The 21151-nt window shown below is 43.0% G+C and overlaps 2 protein-coding genes across 2 annotated transcripts in view; one reads left to right on the top strand and one right to left on the bottom strand.

The window, feature by feature from the left end:
• The window catches only part of RETREG3 (reticulophagy regulator family member 3), a 31165-nt gene extending 16910 nt beyond the window's left edge, over positions 1 to 14255 (bottom strand). Inside the window, exon 1 of the mRNA XM_063458936.1 lies at positions 13692 to 14255. Coding sequence (XP_063315006.1) covers positions 13692 to 13921 — 230 coding nt within the window. The 5' untranslated portion in view covers positions 13922 to 14255. The remainder of the gene's footprint in view (positions 1 to 13691) is intronic.
• A 334-nt stretch (positions 14256 to 14589) lies between these two features.
• Positions 14590 to 21151, top strand: part of TUBG1 (tubulin gamma 1) — a 42162-nt gene continuing 35600 nt past the window's right edge. Inside the window, exons 1-3 of the mRNA XM_063458934.1 lie at positions 14590 to 14747; positions 17838 to 17950; positions 20446 to 20613. Of these exons, the coding sequence (XP_063315004.1) occupies positions 14699 to 14747; positions 17838 to 17950; positions 20446 to 20613 (330 nt within the window). The 5' untranslated portion in view covers positions 14590 to 14698. The remainder of the gene's footprint in view (positions 14748 to 17837; positions 17951 to 20445; positions 20614 to 21151) is intronic.

Below are 21151 nucleotides of genomic sequence, written 5' to 3'. Positions count from 1 at the left end.
TAAAGGGACTTGTCTGTGCACGTTTGTCAATTTAAACACTGTATTTTCAGACAAAAGACAATGTTTACATTGCTGCCTAGTAACACCTCTAGTTTCAGTCACTCAGGCGGCCTCTAGAGGCACTTTCTGGCCAAGTGTTGCACAATGTACACCACCTACATTCAGTGTCTCCATGCTCTGCATGGAGGCACTGAATGATGCCCACAGGGATGCGTTGATTCAATGCATCTCTATGAGGAGATGTTGATTGGTGTGTTTTGCCACGCATGCACAATAGTCTCTCAATGCTTTCCTATAAGGGGGGGAGAAGCATTGGATTGGCTGAGATCGTCAAGATTTATTAACTCAGCCATGGAAGTGGAGCCAGCAGCGGAGAGACAAGCAGGAAAAAAGGTGAGTAAAAACACTGGTTATCAACTCAATTATCTCCTGGACATAGAGACGCCTGGGCGGGGTTATGTGAAATACAATGGAGACCTAATGCTGGGGGTCTGCGTATAAATTCTGTGTGCCTTGCCTGAATAAAGCAGTTCTCGACTAGTGTTTGGGTGGACAAACTATACAGCTATACCCTCCGCAGGAGAGCATAATCACTTGGGGCTGTACCCAGGACCCTGTTCCAGGGAAGGAAGCTATGGAGAGACCCCAGCCAAGCTGAGGCAGTTGGGGGCTGAAGCCCTTACAGGCATCCAGGTGATATCTAGGAAGCATGCTTGGCGTAGGTACACATAGTTGGGGTACCAGGTAGTCCGTCACAAGGGCCAACTCCGATTGCAATGTTAAGGGGAAAAAAAGACCGAAACAGGAGGTGCAATATTATAGACTTTAACTTGGATTTTGGATATGGTGTAAGAGCAGATAATGGGAGGAAGGGGACCTTTGTGAACTTCCTCTAAAACAGTGGTTTCCAACCCAGTCCTCAAGTACCCCTTAACACTCTGAAATTTAGGGATTTGTGTCCAAGGTGTTTTTAGAAAGAAAAATCCTGGCCTGGTAGGGGGTACTTTAGGACTTGGTTTGGGAACCCTTGCTCTAAAAGGTTGTACTCTTGGGTAGTCGCTCAAATGTGGAACATACTACTAGTCTCTTTTTGGCATCTTTTGCACCTCCGACCAATGAAAACCTGGTGTAAAATAACAGGGTGGTTAGATACTCTCACCTGTCGCTCCTCCCATACCACGTCCTTCTGTTGAACTTTACACTGGTTTCCTGTGTCCTATAGGTGTCAATTCAAAATACTAACCCTAAAGATTTAAACAACTCTAGCCTCTGTTACATTTCTTCACTGATTCATAGATATGCCCCTTCTCGGTCTCTCCGCTCTGCCGGTGACCTTCACCTGTCTGCTGCTCGCACCCTTACTGCTAACTTGCACTTGCAGGACTTCTCGTGAGCGGCTCCCTTCCTTTGGAACAGCCTGCCTACCCCCAAAAGACTCTCCCCTAGTCTTCAATTGTTTAAGAAGTTCCTCAAAACACAAAGTTCAGAAATTCTTATGCCCCCCCTCACCCCCCGAGTAACCCATCTATACTTAACCATATCTGTCTCTACCTCTCCTGAATAGTCACACTCCAATCTCACCTCCAGCTCTGCCATTTTCCCACCTTGTTTGGTGGCTGTCACCCTTGCTGCCCTATTATGTTTTTGTACCTCACCTCCTCTAGACTGTAAGCTTGTTTGAGCAGGATCCTCTTCTACCAATTGTTCCGGTGTCATTGCGTAAATGTCTCATTTATTGTAAAATTTCCCCCTTTCATAATATTGTAAAGCGCTGTGGAATTAGTTGGCGCTATATCAATAATAATAATAATAATAATAATAATAATAATACATATAATTTATCAACAGACAGGACACATGCAGGTAGTTAGGTGTAACTGTTTTTTATGATATATATATATATATATAAAAATTAAAATGCATCTAGCATCCAATGTTCTCAAAAGCATTCCAAATTGCGTCAGAGACCTAGCTAATCAATGTTGCCTACAGTGTTAAGGAGAAGGTAATAAGAGATTTAAACATGTGTCAGAACTGTCAGAAGGGAGAAAAATAGAAAAAAAAAGTCAGTAGCTGTAGAATTGTTCCAGCAGCAGTTAGAAAGTGTTTAGCTCTAGGGAAATATATTTTTAATAAAATAAATAATCCTTTCATCAACTTTTGAAATATACTTCACTTAAAAAAAAACAACAAAAAAAAACAAACTCATCACTACCTTTAGTGTATGACAGAATCCTTAAAGGACCACTCCACACCCATAAAGCACTTCATGGGTGAGGTGTATTCTATAATAATGACACTTTATGAAAGTGCCGATTTTTATTATTATTAGCCATTTATTTTCTAAATAAATTATTACCCCCCTCCCCCCATCAAACAGACAGGGGAGTATTCTTACTGCTTCCATTAGCACCCCTGAATTAATAGAAGGGACAGGTACGCTCTACTTGAGGGCACCTCGAACTTCCCCCATGCATACCTCAGACCAGCGTCCAGACCTCACATCAGGATGTCGCTTGTCCACAGAGTGAGCCCTTTAGAGGCTTTTCAGTAAGAAGCCTCTGATTGGGTATTTCCCCATGAAGAGAATATAAGTCTCTTCAGGGAAAAAAAAAAGGAATGTACAAACTGTAGCTTTTGCAAACTGTTTTAAGAAATACCCCCAATGAAAAAATACATGAAAATGCATGCATATACTGGTGTGTATCTACTAAACAGTTATTTTTAGTCTCCCCTCCCCACAATATTGGCAGAGGAGTGTTTCTTTAAAGGACCACTCCACACCCATTTTTTTATGCGTTAGGAGAATCCCATTTCAAAGGCACTTTTATAATGAAATCCCCTGAGCTAATGAGAGTCCTCTAAGTGGTTACTTCCCTGTGAAGAGAAAAGGGCTTGCCAAGTCTGCAGTTCATAAGAACTGGAGCTTTTGCTAATTTTCTCAAGATATACCTCCAGTGACTATATGCATGTATATCTACTAGATAGTGATTTTTATTGTTTTTGCTATTTGGACAGTGAATTGTTTCTTTACGCCATACACATGTACCTTGGGTCAGATAGTGTTCGCAAACTGACAGTCTCCATGATATTCCCTGCTTCACTCCCTGCACTGAATCAGGGAAGACCAGAGTGACCAACTATCAAACACACTCTGATCCAAAGAGCATGTATATGGACAAAGGATCCTATCATATACTAATAGTATGGTTTCGCTCTTTTTTTGTGTGTGTGTTAACATACAGGGTTATTCACTAAAGTGAGAATTCAAGATGATTTCAAAGAGGTCAAAATAGCCAAACTGAAAAAATTCCAGCTGGAAGAGTCAATTTGGCTACTCTGGCCTTAATACACATACACTGATATCAGTAAAGAGGTAACAAGTGTATATGAAGTTTTTTCACATATTCTAACACTGAGTCAACATTCTTGGCAAGAAACGAGTGCAAGCAGTGTGACATAAGGCTGCAGGTGCTGTCATCCATTTCACGATGCCATCTTGTTCGATTAATGAAGAATCTTCAGGTAAGTATGACTTAATGCACACTTGACAGTTTTGCTGGCATAATCTAGTTCGTTATACCTATGTTTTGTGGAGAGCATGACCCCCTTAATGAGAGAAGAATAAGACACTCTACACACACACACCAACCCTCTCACATGGATTTTCAATATGGGAAGGAGTCTATTTAAATATTAAAATGATTTCAAAGGTAAACATTTTAAAAGCAATTGACTTTCACTGTCTGCTAAATGGAAGAGCAAATACTGTTGCAGTGATTTCTGGGAAAGAGTCATGTCAATCGGTATGGCAACAATCTTACAGTACTGATGCAGTGCTTGAGGCATCGCTTCTAAACATCATTACCAACTAACTCCACATGTAAAAATTCTGCATCAGCAGAAGTAAAACACACCAGTGCAATCATGTGAAACATTATAGATCCCCCAGAGTCTGCACATCCTGATTGCTTTACAGCTAGCTTTTTCAGAGACATTCCTGTCTGTATTCATAACTTTATATAGTTTACAAAATGTTAATAAGCTACCTCTATAAACCCATAACGGTTGGTTCCTAAAACAATATGCAGCAAATAATAAGAAAAAGTAGTGAAAATATAATTTTGTATGATCAAACGAGTAACTGTGGCTTTGTCCTCTTTGACCTGGGGAGGAGGAGGGGAATTGTGTGCAAATATAAAGGCACAAGTGATATCTAGCATCATCATCTACGCAATAAACAAATTGTTATGGTGCGTGTCTTTTTCAATAAAGGTAAGGGGGGAGGCCCTGACGATTGCTGGTGTTAAGCAAGGTTCTCCAAACTCTATCCTTCCAGATCTGGAGGGACAGATTGTGGAGAATCTTGGGTTAAAAGAAACACTACAGGCACAGAGACCACTTCATCTCAGTGAAGTAGTCTGGGTGCTCTGCCCCACCAATCCTGCAGCTGAAAACATTGGTGTAGGGTTAACCTGCCTCTCTGAGACACCATCTTATTGGCACAGCATTTTGCAGCGCAAGCACACTAGCCTCTGAAGAATTGGATTGGCAGAGATCATTTCAGCCATAAAGGTGTGGAACACCAGAGATAAGTGCTGTGAGAGAAAAAGAAAGTAAAACCACCTTCCTAAACCTGGCAATGGGGGCCTGGTCACGTAAAACGGTGATTAGGGTACTATAGTGTTAGGAATGCAAATGCATATTCCTAACAATGTAGTGTTCATTTAGCCTGACACAGCTTCTGGAGGGTCTGTGAACATGAACGTTTTCGCATTTCATTCAGTGGTCATTGTAGACAACAGACCACAGAAATACAAAACCATACAATACACATTTCTAAGATTGTGGAAATACTTTTTAAACATACAGCACATGTTGCTAGGTTTAAAATGCAAATAATTGTGTGTTCCTTGTGCAATCTATATAAAGAAGTAATGGCATATTTGGTGTCACAAACCTACATTATTATTTCATACATTAAAGGGAAATTATTTACCACATTTAATAATCACATGACGTGTGCAAAGGTTGATAATAAAGATGTCAAAGTCCGATATGATGGCATGCAGAATACATTCGCCTATCAGCCATGTGTTCTATTCTCCAACATTAAATAATAAAATCACACCAATTTCACTTATGCAAAGAACAAATCATTGCTCTCAATACTAAAACTCCCTCCTCGACCCTCTTCAATCTGTCGTCAGCCCCCTTCATTCTACTGAGACTGCTCTGATTAAAGTAACTAATAATCTAATTGCGGCTAAATCCAAAGGCCACTAATGCCTACTTACATACTAATTTTCTAAATCTTTCTGCTGCCTTTGAAACTGCTGATCACACTCTCCCACCATTAGCCTTTGTGTTACTATCCTTTTGTGGTACTCATCTCACCTCTCCCAACAGTCCTTCAATGTCTCCTTCTAGTAACACCTTCTCCCCTCATTCTGTCATGGTTGGAGTCCCCTCATTCTGTCATGGTTGGAGTCCCTTGGTCCCAATTCTGTTTTCTCTTTATACTGTCTCTCTTGGCAAATGTATTATTCTTTTGGATTCTGCGAACACCTGTTGGCCAATGACAACCAGATAAACACCTCCTCTGATCTCTCGTCCGCTGACCTACAATGTGTCACTGGTGTGTCTCTGATTAGATGTCCTTCCGCTTCCAATCTTTCTAAAATTGGGCTTATTTTACCACCTCGTAATACTTATCCCCTTGTCCCTGCATGTTGATTGTATTTACATCAGCCTGTCCTTCCAAGCACGCTGCCTTGGTCTTTGATTCTGGCCTCACCTTCACATCTCAAATCCCGTCTATTGCCTAATCATCAATTCCACCGTAAAAACATTGCCCACATCTGCCCCTTGCATACACAACATGCTACTAAAGCAGGGATAGGCAACCTTCGGCTCTCCAGATGTTGTGGACTACATCCCCCATAATGCTCTTACACACATAATGCTGGCAAATCATCATGGGAGGTGTAGTCCAAAACATCTGGAGAGCCGAAGGTTCCCCATCCTAGTACTAAGGAACAATGAAACCTACAGCATTAAAGGTTCATACTCGTACACATCCAGCAATGTGGTACATGATTCAATGCACCAAATGTCACCTAGAATGCTACATAGGGGAAGCCACCCAGCAATTAAATGGCAGAAAGAAAATGCACAGACACTCCATTAAACACCACAAAGAAGGATTGTACTGCACTCCTGTGGGACACCACTTTACCCAGCCTGGCCACTCAATGAAGGACCTAAAAATCAAAGTACTGAAAGGGGGTTTTTAAAAAATACCCAAGAAAGAAAAACTTTTGAAGCCAGAATGATCAAATTGTTTAACAGCAAGAATAGAGGACTAAATATTGATTTGGGTTTCCTGTCCCACTAAGAAACACTTTACATGAACACTCCCCCAGCATTATCTTACTGTTGTAATTTATCAACATTTTAAAATGCATTCCAATATGTTTATTCTAGCAATATACAAAGTACTATGTGTAGACCTATGCTTTCCCATACTCTTATGCATGTATGTTTATATATGTGACTGTGCATTTATATTTGTGTATGAGTCCATGTGCATGTATGTATATGTGTATGGGTATATATATATATATAATATAATATATATATATTTGTGTGTGTGTATGTATAAAGTGTTTCTATACATGCATGTATGTATACATATATATGGGTCTATGTATGTGTAGGTGTACATATATTTCAGCATTTGGTTGTATTTATATTTATATTGTTGTATGTACTTGTGTAGTGTGTATACCCTACTTGTGTATATGTACATGTGTGTGAGTATGTGTAAGCTGGATATAGGCCTTCATGCATACCCTGTAACTCTTGGATGGGAATTCATGCATTCTTAATATAATTATTATGTCTTTATTTTCACTCCCCCCTTCTAGCACCATCTTCTGCACTAGTATTTGCTTGTTTTTTCCCCCCTCTCTCTCCACCCAAGATATTTACAACCCTCTGCAAGAATGGTGTCTATTTTCTATCAAACCTGTGGGTTAAGTGCACTCATCACGCTTTAACCTCTTGTATCACAACTCATCTTTGAATTCTGTGTCGTCTTGCTCAAAAATGCTTTAGACTTGAGAAAGGGAGGTTCTCCTGAAAGCTTGTCATTAAAAAGTTCTGTTACCGTATTTTTCGCTCCATAAGACGCACCACACCATTAGACGCACCTAGTTTTTAGAGGAAGAAACCCAGAAAAAAAAAAAAGATTCTGAACAAACTGTCCCATAGTGTTTCTTACTATGGGACAGTTTGTTCAGAATATTTTTTTTTCTCCCCTGTCCCATAGTGTTCTCCTCTCTCCCATATAGTCTTCTCCCCCCCCCCTCTCCCATATAGTCTTCTCCCCCCCCCTCTCCCATATAGTCTTCTCCCCCCCCCTCTCCCATATAGTCTTCTCCCCCCCCCCTCTCCCATATAGTCTTCTCCCCCCCCCCTCTCCCATATAGTCTTCTCCCCCCCCCTCTCCCATATAGTCTTCTCCCCCCCCCCTCTCCCATATAGTCTTCTCCCCCCCCTCTCCCATATAGTCTTCTCCCCCCCCCCTCTCCCATATAGTCTTCTCCCCCCCCCCCTCTCCCATATAGTCTTCTCCCCCCCCCCTCTCCCATATAGTCTTCTCCCCCCCCCCTCTCCCATATAGTCTTCTCCCCCCCCCCTCTCCCATATAGTCTTCTCCCCCCCCTCTCCCATATAGTCTTCTCCCCCCCCTCTCCCATATAGTCTTCTCCCCCCCCTCTCCCATATAGTCTTCTCCCCCCCCCTCTCCCATATAGTCTTCTCCCCCCCCCTCTCCCATATAGTCTTCTCCCCCCCCCTCTCCCATATAGTCTTCTCCCCCCCCCTCTCCCATATAGTCTTCTCCCCCCCCCTCTCCCATATAGTCTTCTCCCCCCCCCTCTCCCATATAGTCTTCTCCCCCCCCCTCTCCCATATAGTCTTCTCCCCCCCCTCTCCCATATAGTCTTCTCCCCCCCCTCTCCCATATAGTCTTCTCCCCCCCCTCTCCCATATAGTCTTCTCCCCCCCCCTCTCCCATATAGTCTTCTCCCCCCCCTCTCCCATATAGTCTTCTCCCCCCCTCTCCCATATAGTCTTCTCCCCCCCCTCTCCCATATAGTCTTCTCCCCCCCCTCTCCCATATAGTCTTCTCCCCCCCCCCATATAGTCTTCTCCCCCCCCCTCTCCCATATAGTCTTCTCCCCCCCCCTCTCCCATATAGTCTTCTCCCCCCCCCTCTCCCATATAGTCTTCTCCCCCCCCCTCTCCCATATAGTCTTCTCCCCCCCCCTCTCCCATATAGTCTTCTCCCCCCCCCTCTCCCATATAGTCTTCTCCCCCCCCTCTCCCATATAGTCTTCTCCCCCCCCCATATAGTCTTCTCCCCCCCCCCCTCCCATATAGTCTTCTCCCCCCCCCCTCCCATATAGTCTTCTCCCCCCCCCCTCCCATATAGTCTTCTCCCCCCCCCTCTCCCATATAGTCTTCTCCCCCTCCTCTCCCATATAGTCTTCTCCCCCTCCTCTCCCATATAGTCTTCTCCCCCTCCTCTCCCATATAGTCTTCTCCCCCTCCTCTCCCATAGTCTTCTCCCCCTCCTCTCCCATAGTCTTCTCCCCCTCCTCTCCCATAGTCTTCTCCCCCTCCTCTCCCATAGTCTTCTCCCCCTCCTCTCCCATAGTCTTCTCCCCCTCCTCTCCCATAGTCTTCTCCCCCTCCTCTCCCATAGTCTTCTCCCCCTCCTCTCCCATAGTCTTCTCCCCCTCCTCGTCTTCTCCCCCTCCTCGTCTTCTCCTCTCTCCCATAGTCTTCTCTCCTCTCCCATACTGTCCTCCTCCCCTTGTTCCATAATTACTTACCTGTCTTGTAGCGTGGGCTGGCCTTACAGCGCGCACCGCGGTACTGGAACTTCAATTTCAGGTTCCGGTTTCCGGCGGGACTGAAAGGAAGTGCGCACACTGAGTGCACACTTCCTTTCAGTCCCGCCGGAAACCGGAACATGAAATTGAAGTTCCTGTACCGCGGTGCGCGCTGTGCTGCCGGCCCACGCTACAAGACAGGTAAGTAAAGCTTCACATTCGCTCCATAAGACGCACAGACATTTCCCCTCACTTTTGAGGGGGAAAAAGTGCGTCTTATGGAGCGAAAAATACGGTAGTCCAATAAAAAAAAAGTATTACAAGATACAAATGTTATGTTTTTTTTTTTTTTTTTTACACACACAATATATATATATATATATATATATATATATATATATTATTACTTATAAAGCTAAAAAATTCCGCAGCGCTGTACAATGGGTGGACTAACAAACAAGTCTATGTGACCAGACAAGTTGGACGCACAGGAAGAGGCAGTGGGGTATAGTGAACCAAGAAGGTAGAAATCTAGATTCACTAAGGGCTTAGTGCTTTGTTTTTTATTTTTATTTTATTTTTATGATAGTTGCAAGAGAGGAATCAGGGTGCGGGAAGGGAAAGCGGTTATTAGTTTAATTGATATGCTTTCCTGAAAAAGTGAATAAAATTTTTTGTATTTTTTTTTTAAAGAAATTAAGACTGGGTGAGAGTCTGACGGAGAAGGGAAGGGAGTTCCACAGGAAGCCGTTCAAGAGGGGCGTCGAGAGATCAAGAGAGGACAGATAGACTTGTGTGTCATCTGCATAGAAATTATATTGGAAGTCAAGGGAGACAGTCTAGATCAAGAACAGCAGGGGACCAAGACAGAACCTTGGGGAACACCAACAGAGAGGTTGGCGAGAAGAGCCAGAGATAAAAAAAACAAAAACACTGAGGTGGAGGAGCAGTATCTCAAAGACCGAGAGGACCGAGATATAGAGGAAGAGAAGAAGCTGTTGATGATCAACGGTGTCAAAAGCAACAGAAAGGTCAAGAAGAATTAGAATCAAATAGTGACCACAAGATTTAGCAGCGATTAAATCACCGGATATGTTCACAGCCGCTTCGACAGAGTGACGAGTGTGGACTCTATACTGGAGTGGGTCAAGCAGAGAGTTGGATTCAAGGATGTCTGTCAGTCTCAGATACACAACTCTCTCAAAAATCTGGAGGCAAACGCAGCAGCGAGATAGGGATGTAGTTAGATGGGTTCTTAAGGTCAAGGTTGGGCTTTCATAATCAGGGTTACAGTTGCATGTTTGAAGGGTGAAGGAAATATGCCAGAGGAGAAGGAGAGATTGAATGTTATAGTAAGAGGCAGAGCAAGAGGAGACAGAGTGCAGATGAGATACAAGAGAATATGGTCAAGGGAATTGGTGGTGGGGAGGGAGGACCGGAGCAAAGCAGAGACCTCTTCTGCAGTATCAGGTGCTAATGGGCATAGAACAGTGGAGGGAGTGGGTTTGGGGAAAGTATTGGTAGGGGAAGGAGAGAAATAGATCTCTACCCTGATTGTAGAAATCTTCTCAGTGAAGTGAGTTGCAAAGTTTGTGGCAGTCAAGTTTGAATGAGGATTTGCAACAGGGCGAAGAAGAGAGTTAAAAGTGTGAAATAGGCGTTTGGGTTCGTGGGAGAGTGTGAACATAAGTGTAATGAAGTAGTTTTCTTTTGCAGAGGAGAGAGTCAAACTGTAGGAGCGCAGCAGAGTGAGACTTTATCCATACATAAACACACACACAAATAAAACAGATCAGATACATCACTCGCAGTTTTGCACCAACTAAAGCTAAAGAATTTGAACGTGAGAATTTAATATAGGCGAGGACATGAGGCCATTTTGTATGCCCAAAAATAATGTTTACTCTTTTTACTCAACAACGTTAAAGCTAAATATAAGCAATACAGTGCCTTATGCTGCAACATCTTTAACAACTAACAATGATTCACAAGACTTGTATACAATATATAATAGTATAGGAAGTATGAGGAGACAAAAATTGCAAGAAAACCAGTCTGATGAATAGGTCTCTTTAATACATCGGTTAGCTAGGCTAAACCAAGCCTCCCCCCCCCCCCCCCCTTCAATATGTTTGTCAAAAGATACTTTGGAAAAAGAATGTTGCAGTTGAAGATCAAGCCTGGACATCTGGAAATAACAGTATGTACATGGTTTGAGACTGCTTTATGCCTTATTACTTGAAATGCATAGATGCAAACTGTATGCCAGGTATGTTTATTTGCATAACAATATAAAGTAAAATGTCCCTAAAATGCTAGTGACTATTTACACATCAATATCAAATATTATAAAGTGTAAAAAAAACTTTAACAAAAACAATTATAAACACAAAATGTTTAGGTTTTGTGTTTTATTGGTGTAAAGACAGCAAAGCCTAGAATATTTTTCAAAAGTGAGAACACAGCGTACAATTTCATGATGTTCTATCTTTTAATGTGTCTTTTTTTCGTTATGAGAATGTACTGGACACTCAAAATGCTTTGCCAGCACTATCGCTGTAAGAGCATAATGTAGTGCTGAAAATACCACTATAGTCACCCAGACCACTTCAGCTCAATGATGTGTTCTGTGTGCCAGATCCCCAAGGTTTTAACCCTGCAGCTGTAAACATAACAGTTTCAGAGAAACTGCTATGTTTACATTGCAGGGTTAATCCAGCCTCTAGTGGCTGTAGCCTGCACCGAGGACCACAAGCACCACACCGGACACCACAACAACCACAGACTCCACAACCGCCGTAGCTTAACTGGAGTCTCGACATCTTCTGTCCACCCCGGATCAGCTTCTGTCCTCCAGGACCGTGTGGGGAAGACCTCTCCTCCAGGAGAGCGTATCAGGAACAAGCTCTTAAAAGAGCTAAGTGATTAAAGCTCAAGGGAGTATGCAGAACATAGCAATCCCTTGTGACTCTAGATTGAGGGTGAAGAAGAACTGTCTAAAACTTTATTTTCCTTGGGACTCTACCATATGGTCGTTACATTAACATTGCTGTGAAAATTCAATAAAATTACAAACAGTCAAATCATAGCAGGCAACAATGGCATATTTTAAAAGAGGTGGGGGAGACAATAATTAACAGAAAATATCTCACATGCCTGAAGAGCAATATGCAAATGAACCAGTCTTGCTATTCAGGTAGTGCATATTGCTGTTGCTACCAACAGAGGGCACTAGACAAGCTCCATAGCCAAATCCAACTAGTTGGTAGCAAACCTCAGCAGTACAGGAGAGCAGGCAATACATCCCAGGGGCCATAGTCACATTGCAGAAGGCTGGCAGTCAGTCTTCTCCAATGCCCAGTGGCGAGGCTGGTTCCGCCACAGAGAGGTCATCAGCGCCAAGATAGCCCGGCACTGGATAAAGTTAAAGGGAAACTCCAGTGCCAGAAAAACTATCCGTTTTTCTGGCACTGGAGGGTCCCTCTCCCTCCCACCAATCCCCAGGTACTGAAGGGGTGAAAACCCCTTCAGTCACTTACCTGGGACAGCGGCGATGTCCCTCGCCGCTGTCTCCGCCTCTGCGACGCTCCTCCTTGTGATTACGTCGGCCGGTGGGTGAGACTAATCTCGCCCACCGGCCGAGGAGACCTAATGCGCAGAATTGCCGCGCATGCGCATTACGTCTCCCCATAGGAAAGCATTGAAAAATCATTTCAATGCTTTCCTATGGGGTTTTGAGCGACGCTGGAGGTCCTCACACAGTGTGAGGACGTCCAGCGACGCTTAGAACCCAGGAAGTGACCTCTAGTGGCTGTCTAATAGACAGTCACTAGAGGTGGAGTTAACCCTGCAAGGTAATTATTGCAGTTTATGAAAAACTGCAATAATTACACTTGCAGGGTTAAGGGTAGTGGGAGTTGGCACCCAGACCACTCCAATGAGCAGAAGTGGTCTGGGTGCCTGGAGTGTCCCTTTAAGTGGCTGAAGGTTTTTTTTTTTTTAAAGGGAAGGAGGCCCTGAGGGTGGGGGATACCTAAGGACACTATAGTGTTTTCCTGACACTATAGTGGTCCTTTAAGATTGTCTACCCTAGTGCTGAAGCGTGATTGTCTGTAATTTATATTTTTAGGGCAAAACAGGTGACTTAAAGATTGCCTCCATTTCATCAACCTCACACTTCACGGATTCTGTTTATGCAATGCAGAAATTACAGGTGTAACCCTTTACTTGACACAGCTCAGTGTAACATGTCAATGCGATTTGCTCAGCCTGTGTGAGACTGTCACACCAGTTGTCCAGAATCATGTGCCTGGTCACACCTCTTGCATTGACAGCCCATCACCACAAATACTGGGGTCAGAGACCTTAACGTGGCTGATGTTTGCATTACAAGTGCATATAGATTCAGTTTCCCACCATGCTCATAGTGGAAAACATCGTTCACAGCAGCTTGAGTGCCAAAGACTAGAAGTGATAGCAGCACACTGATGTCCCCTGCCCCTTCCAAGACCACCAACCATGTCTACCCATTGTAGCCCCTTTCAAACATCCAATGCTTCCCCTGCTTGGACCACTCTACATGCCCCTTTCAAGCATCCCATGTTACCCCTTTCAAGTATCTCTTACTGCCCCTGCCTGAACCACTCTACCTGCCCTTTCACACATCCAATGCTTATACACCTTATATGCTGCCCCTTCCAAGACCACCATGCCAGGAGCACTCTAACACCGCATGCTGCCCCTCTCAGTATCCCCCAATACCAGAAGAAATATTCCCCCAGATCTCACCAGAAGGCAGCATTGAGGCCCAGATGGAGCAGAGCACTGTGCCGAGGCCTCTCCCACACCAGCACCGCCTGCAGGTAGCTCAGCACCGGCTCGTAGCTGCCCAGTCTCTGCAGCAAGGTGTCCTGCACGGCCCGGACCTGCTCGTCCCTCTCCCGGGCGGCCAGTGAGCGGGTCCCGCTCCTCCTGCTCCTCAGCCCGGAGCTGTTCTCCTCCTCTGCTCTCTGTGCCATGTTCCCCTCGGTGCCCCCCCGCCGCCGGCTGCTACTGATCCGCACTCACCAGGCTCTCACCATTGGGGTAACACTGGGACCAGTGACGTCAGGGGCAGAGCTCTAAGGCCGGGAGTCCGCTGAGCCCGGTGGGCACTGTGTGTGTTTGTGTGTCTATGGTAGAGACAGGGACGGTGCTGCTCGTTCCCAGCCTCTCCGGGTACAGAGTGCGCATGCGCTCAGCTGTCAGCCAGCATCATGGCGACCCCCTGCACAGGAGACCAGGCAGTCTGTTTGTGTTTCTTTCTCCCAATCCTCTCACTGCAGGGGCTTTCCACACGGGAGCCAATCAGAAACGCCGCTCCGAATCACGTCCGCCGTGAGGGAACCAATCAGCGAAGTTCTAACAGCCTGCTCCGCTCACAATGAGCACTTTCACTAACGTAAACAAACCACCACAGGCGGAGTTGTAATGTACGGATAACCGAATGGAAAGTCTCCTCCTGTGGAAACCGATAAAATACTATTCAATTTATCACAGATGGGCTTCTTTCATGTGACGTCAGAAAGGCAGAAGCCCCTCCCACTCACACCGGCGGTTGCGAAGTAGGCGGAGAAGTGGGGACTGGCTGTGAATTCCGTACGATGACGTCACTCGCATGCCTAAGGGGTTCCAATGGTAGTCACGTGCCGCGGGCCGAACATGGCGGCCCAGGTTTCCGTACAGTGACGTCGTTCGCTGTTTTGGTGACAGAGCGCGGCCGGTGAGGCGGGAGAGGTAACCCGGCAGAGACAGCCATGCCTCGGGAGATCATCACCCTGCAGCTCGGCCAGTGCGGCAATCAGAGTCAGTATGCCGGGATTATATGTGTTTAATCTCATTCTGCATCTTCCATTTATATTACACAGTGAGCCATACATGCACTATTTAGTGTATGTATCACTCGTGTGCTTTGTATACTTATAAAGGGGTGCTCGTGTCAATCATGTGATGTAGATTTCCTGTCTTGCAGAATGTATGATTTATGTATTGTGTGTACTGTAACAAAATTATATATATGATGTATGTCTGTATACTATGTGTTTACATTGTATCTTAATATGTTTGTGTATATGTCCATCAAGTTCTGAACACATTAAACATTGCTCTTTTTTTGTAGTGGTTATGGTACCAGGAGTGCCCTGGCGCAGTCCCATGGTAAAACGTAAAAACATTTTAGCACCATTTGACAACCGACGTGGGAGCATGGACAGCATCCTGTCTTCTCCAACAGGAAAAGTCAGATGTTACTTAAGAGCAAAGCAGGATGCGAGACTGATCCCACCCGCCGGCTGAGGAAACATAATGTGCATGCGCGGCAATGCCGCGCACGCGCATTAGGTCTCCCCATAGGAAAGCATTGAAAAAGATTTTCAGTGCTTTCCTATGGGGAATTGAGCGACTCTGGAGGTCCTCACACAGCGTTGTAGACAGCCACTAGAGGAGGAGTTAACCCTGCAATGTAATTATTGCAGTTTATAAAAAAAAACTGCAATAATTACAGTTGCAGGGTTAAAAGTAGTGGGAGTTGGCACTAAGACCACTCCAATGGGCAGAAGTGGTCTGGGTGCCTGGAGTGTCCCTTTAACAAATATAGTGAGGTGTGAAAAATAAAATTAAATGCAATAGTAATTCACTGATAGCATGACTATATATATATATATATATATATATATATATATATATATACATACATACATACATACATACATACATACATACATACACACACACACACACACACACACACACACACACACACACACACACACACACACATATGACTGTACCGTACCATCCTCTGATAGGAGGTGCCACCATTACTTCAGTCACTGTCTGGCAATATTAGTGAGATGGCTGCATTACAATGGAGGTACCCGCTGACAGTAACCTTTCTCCAAGTAATCTCACCATTATACTGCTCTGCTGTCAGTCAAACAGTGTGTTATGGAGAATAATGCACAGATGATGTAACCAATCATGCAGTACAGGATTTGGAAACATGATCTTCCCATTGAAATAATGGGCAGATTAAAACACTTTAAATTTACTGTAGTACATCAACTGCATATCTAAGGCAAGCCTACTAACAAGGAAATAATAATTTCTCCTTGGCAAAACAATGCAAGCAAAACAGGCTTAATTTGATTGCCTTGCTCTTAGTGCATAGCAACAAGATCAACCCATTCATACAATTGTACTGCCAAAGTTCTATGTTTGTCTTACCCCTACTTTCTGTTTTGTTTTGAACACAAAGCAAGCAGAGGCAGGTAGACATAGCAGTATTTCCATATGCAGTTAGTTATGTTGCCAATGCCAGAACAAGAGTTGATGAAAAATATTCTCTCAAAACAGCTGCTCATCTATACAGTTGGGATCTGTTAGCCTAAATTTCCTTTTGATATTCCTGTTAAGCGTGTGTTCCTTTATTCAGACAGTCTACACCTGTTCTGGTACAATGGGTGTCTCTATGATATCTGCAATTTAGACTCCTTATTTATAATTTAAGCTGAGTACATCCTTTCTTCACAAACGTATTGTTCATCATTGGCAGTTTATAGTCCCGGATGGAGTTATATTTGTCTGTGCTGTTTTGACAACAGGTGGAGGATTGAATAGTTAAGCTTTCAATATGCAGCCAACATGGATAATGTTTGGACGGGCTCCATGTTGATCCCAGTGCAATTCATGGGTAGTTCATTTGCACATGTTGATTGATCCTCACCTGTTTTATTTACTTTCACCAAATATCATAAGGGAATAGATATTAAAGCTACACTATAGGGACACAGACCATTTAATCTAAGTGAAGTGTTATGGGTGCCATGTCCCTCTTGTTTGTCATGCTGTCAACCACTAGAGGTGCTTCCACAGAATTAGCAGAGGGAAACTCAGCTATTTCAATCAGATGTTAGATAGAGACTATCTGGTGAGGCACTGCATTTTGCCGTGCATGCGTATTAGTATCCCAATGCTTTTCTATAGGAAAGATTTAGTTTGGCTTAGGTCTTCAAACTTTTCTCAGCCAAAGTGGCGGGGCCAGCCGCAGAGAGAAAGAATTGAAGTATGACGTGGGATGAAAATAAAACGCAAGTGAAATACATTATAGCGTTAGGAAACACATTTGTATCCTCTGACAGAGTTTTTTGCTATAGTGAGAATTGTCGGGAATTCAAAATAAATTTAAGGCTAAAGTAGTCTAATTGGAACTTGGAAGCATAGTTGATGGAGAATTCTTCCGGTTTGGCTACTTTGGCTGTAAATGTAAAATACATATATAATTCCTGACAAATCTCTCTTTATTAAATAATCCCATTAACACCAAAACAACTACAGATTATTATAATGGTCTTGGTGCGTAGATGCAGTCACCGGAGGCTAATAATTACATTTGTCAGTTTGTGTACCTCGAGTGGCTCTCAATCAGACAATCTTCACATTCACAAGGAAGTCTCACCTTGTATTGTAATACTGCTCTTTGAGGAGAATCATATTGGTGCCATTAATGCAGAGTAGAACAGTCACCGCTTCTCTGTGGAAAACCATTTGTTTGACTGAGATCTAGATGGTACCAGGGACACACTAATGTTGTAAATATATATTTATAACATGTCAGTAAGAGTACAGAAACCGTTGTATAAAAAAAAAATACTTGATATTTTTCCCATGCTTGATAAAAAGGCACAGCAACCTTTTTTTTAATAGTGACGGCCTTACCCTTAGTTGTCACTACTGACAAAAAGCTCTGCCTTTGAGAAACACCTCAGTGTTGTACTCATGCGCATGCACAAATTATTCAGAGACCTCAGATAGTGGCAGAGCCGCTTTAAGCTACTATTCACAACTACCTTTGTTTTCTAATATCCTTTAACCTCATGGTCCACTGTTTCCATACAGTTGGGTTTGAATTCTGGAAGCAACTCTGTGCCGAGCATGGAATCAGTCCAGAAGGGATTGTTGAGGAGTTTGCAACCGAAGGAACAGATCGTAAAGATGTGTTTTTTTATCAGGTAAGAAGAACTTTTATAAAATATAATTAAGTAGATTTGATTGTGTTTTTGTTTTATTCCTTCAGGGTTCTACACATTTCTCCCTTATTGGGTGAGTAGCGAAGTGTGGGTATAGGCAATTCCTTCAAAGTCTCAAGCATCCAACGTTGAGCCAATAGCTTTTATATCATTGCGCCTATAGTAGGGTATTTTGTGATCTTCCATGGAATTTGTATTGGTATCTCTTGTTGTTTAGGAATCCTCATAAGAGGAATATGGGTAGTATAATAGCATGTTATTGTGATATTCGTCACAAAATAGAACGTAAAGTATAAAAAGGACAAAGTATGTACAGTCTAACCGGCTAGACTTATCACAACAGAGCTATGTTGAGTAGGTGATCTGGTATGTAGGCACAGCCATGTTCCAGTGTGATATATTGGACTAACCACAGTGGCTTCCTTCGATGTTGTGCCAAAGATGTAATTAGTCAGGGCTAGCTGGTAATGAGCAGATTCACTTGAGAGGGGGAAACCTCTTCGTGATTGAGTTAGGCCTTGTGTCTGTAATGGAGTGAGGGCTTGGCCTACTTTTAACGAAGTACTTAATTCACGGTGGACCTGCTACTCGGAAGCGTGTGGTAAGCTGGTTAAGGGTTTCTCTCCCCTCTGAGTTGTCAAAATGGCATTCAGCATGCTCATGGTTATACCAGCCCTGGACCCAGGGTGCACTCTCACCCCTCTGGTATTGCAGTTAAGGACCTAGGTGCGGGCTGCTATGTCTACAGGCCTTAATTTGTCGGGGTGCTGGCAGTGAGAGCTTGAGTTGGTGTCCAAAGGCCAACGCTGAGATGGGTTCGCGTGGAGCTTAAACGCGTCTGCTCTGCAGCCATTAGCTCTTGGCAAGTTACTCACATGTGTCTCTGTATAGATCTTAATATAATTTTAGCTTTTACTTGTTTGCGTATTTCATGGAAAAATGGCCTCAAAACAGTTGCCTTGTGTTATTCCAATCATTTGGATGATTTTTTTAATGCTTTTATGGAAGCAGGAAAACTCATAAGTCAAAAATAATTGCCTACTTCTTTCCTGACGTCGTGTGAATTTAGATATATGGTTTTGCACTAGGTGGTGAATTGTATTGAGACAAATACTTTAAGTGCATGATTTATGTTAAAGCAGCCAGGTTTTGACTATAGCCGAGTTGGAATTTTTTATTCGAGATCAAGTATTGTTGCCTACATTTTGTAATTCACTTTTTCTGTTTAGTGCAACCACAATATGTAATAGATGTAGTGTGAGTGAAATGTCAAAAAAGAAGTGCTCATAAGACTCTTAACTGTCAAATAATGATGACGTTAATTTAACATTAAATAACATACAGGCATTTGGAGGGTGCATGACTTTTGACTTTCCTTGTCCAATGCACATGCTAGTTTAAACAGACTGCCTTCTGGGAGTTGATGGTGCAATATAAGCACCATAACCACTACAGCCTTTTGTAGTTATAATGCTACAAACAGTGTCCCCTAGCTCTGTGTTCAACTGCTCAAAAACCGGTTAGCACAGAACTGGTATACAGTGCTTGTAGCCTACTAGTATTATAAACATTACAACAGTAAACATAACAGACAGGAGGTGATCAGCGCTTAAGATTATATATACATACAATACAGATTATATTCTTAGTAAATGAATCTATAAGTACAAAGCAAGAAACAGATTATGGTGCAGTACAGTAGATGTTTGTGAAGGGAGTACAAATGGGCAAAAGTGCACACTCACACTTTTTAGAGCTGTTTCAGCTCTATTATGAAGGCCTGGACGGAATAATCCCCGTCTTTGGATATAAGTGGAGGGTCTTTGGAGCTTGTTTTCAGGATGGAGTAGATGTATTTGAAAAAAAGACAAAATCGGATATCCAATTGTATAGTATATACGAACAATTGGTATTGATGGAGGAAGATATCCTACTTACGTCACCCAGAGCAATGTCCAGCTCTGGTATGAAGAACTTGAGGTGGAACAATCCCCACCTAGAGATATGTGCTGGAACCGGAAGGATGCTGAGGGCTGTATGAAGGATGTATTCCACAGGTGATGATGTATAAAATAGCAGGCTTATTAAATAAAAAGCTGGAAACAACAACTATACAAGTAAAAACAAATTCTCCTCTGCCCTCAAGTTCTTCATACCAGAGCAGGACATTGCTCTGGGTGACGTAAGTAGGCTATTTTCCTCCATCAATACCAATTGTTTGTAGATACTATTGGATTTCCTATTTTGTCTTTTTTCACATATACCTACTCCATCCTGAAAACAAGCCCAAAAGACCCTCTTAACTACCCCTTGTTGATGATTTGCTGCCAATTATAGATATTGAGCACTTGTACTCACCAGTTTTTCGAAACATTACAACAGGCTGCAGTGGTGGGGTGCTTTCCTTGTCCCTTTAACTTTTCCCTTTTGCTATTATGCAGATTAATAGTTTATCTCTTTTTATTATATGGTTTTAGGCTGATGATGAGCATTACATTCCGCGAGCTGTACTTTTGGACTTGGAACCTCGGGTTATCCATTCCATTTTAAATTCTCCATATGCCAATCTCTACAACCCGGAAAACATTTATCTGTCTGAACATGGAGGAGGAGCTGGGAACAACTGGGCCAGTGGTTTTTCACAGGTAAAAATAGTCCATCAAAGTAGTGAATTTTTTTTTTTTTTTTAATTCTTTATTTATAGCGTGCAGGGGATTACAAACATGCATGGTGTGCCACGGCAGCACAAACAAGAATACATATTGTAGATTGTCATGGCTGTTTTAAACATTACTGCACATTTTATAGTTAAAGTAGATGGGTTAAACTAAGCATTTTTCATTTTTAAATGATTCACATGCTGATGCTGAGTATGTCAGTTTATGTTAAGTCGTACATTAGTTGCGTCATATTAACAAGATGCGTGGAGTATGCCTAGTCAAAATATGCACTGTATGCGTTAAGAGAACAAAATAAAAATTGTCATGCTTTTAACAAGTTAGTAGATGGCTGGTAACTCTGGACAGGCTGATTAAAATTAACAATATAAGTACTCTGGCTTTGAAGGTGACCTGTGAGCAAGCTAAGACCTAGTATACTACCTAGTAGAACAGATCACCCAGGTGATAATAGTACAGAGTCCCCAGGAGTGAGATTGCTGGAGGCACTACAGTCTTAGTAGTT

This window comes from Pelobates fuscus, chromosome 6 (assembly GCF_036172605.1).
Source record: "Pelobates fuscus isolate aPelFus1 chromosome 6, aPelFus1.pri, whole genome shotgun sequence".
In the NCBI taxonomy this organism is placed as follows: domain Eukaryota; kingdom Metazoa; phylum Chordata; class Amphibia; order Anura; family Pelobatidae; genus Pelobates; species Pelobates fuscus.
Note: the sequence above shows the minus strand (reverse complement) of the source record. Positions and strands in the feature narration are given on the sequence as shown.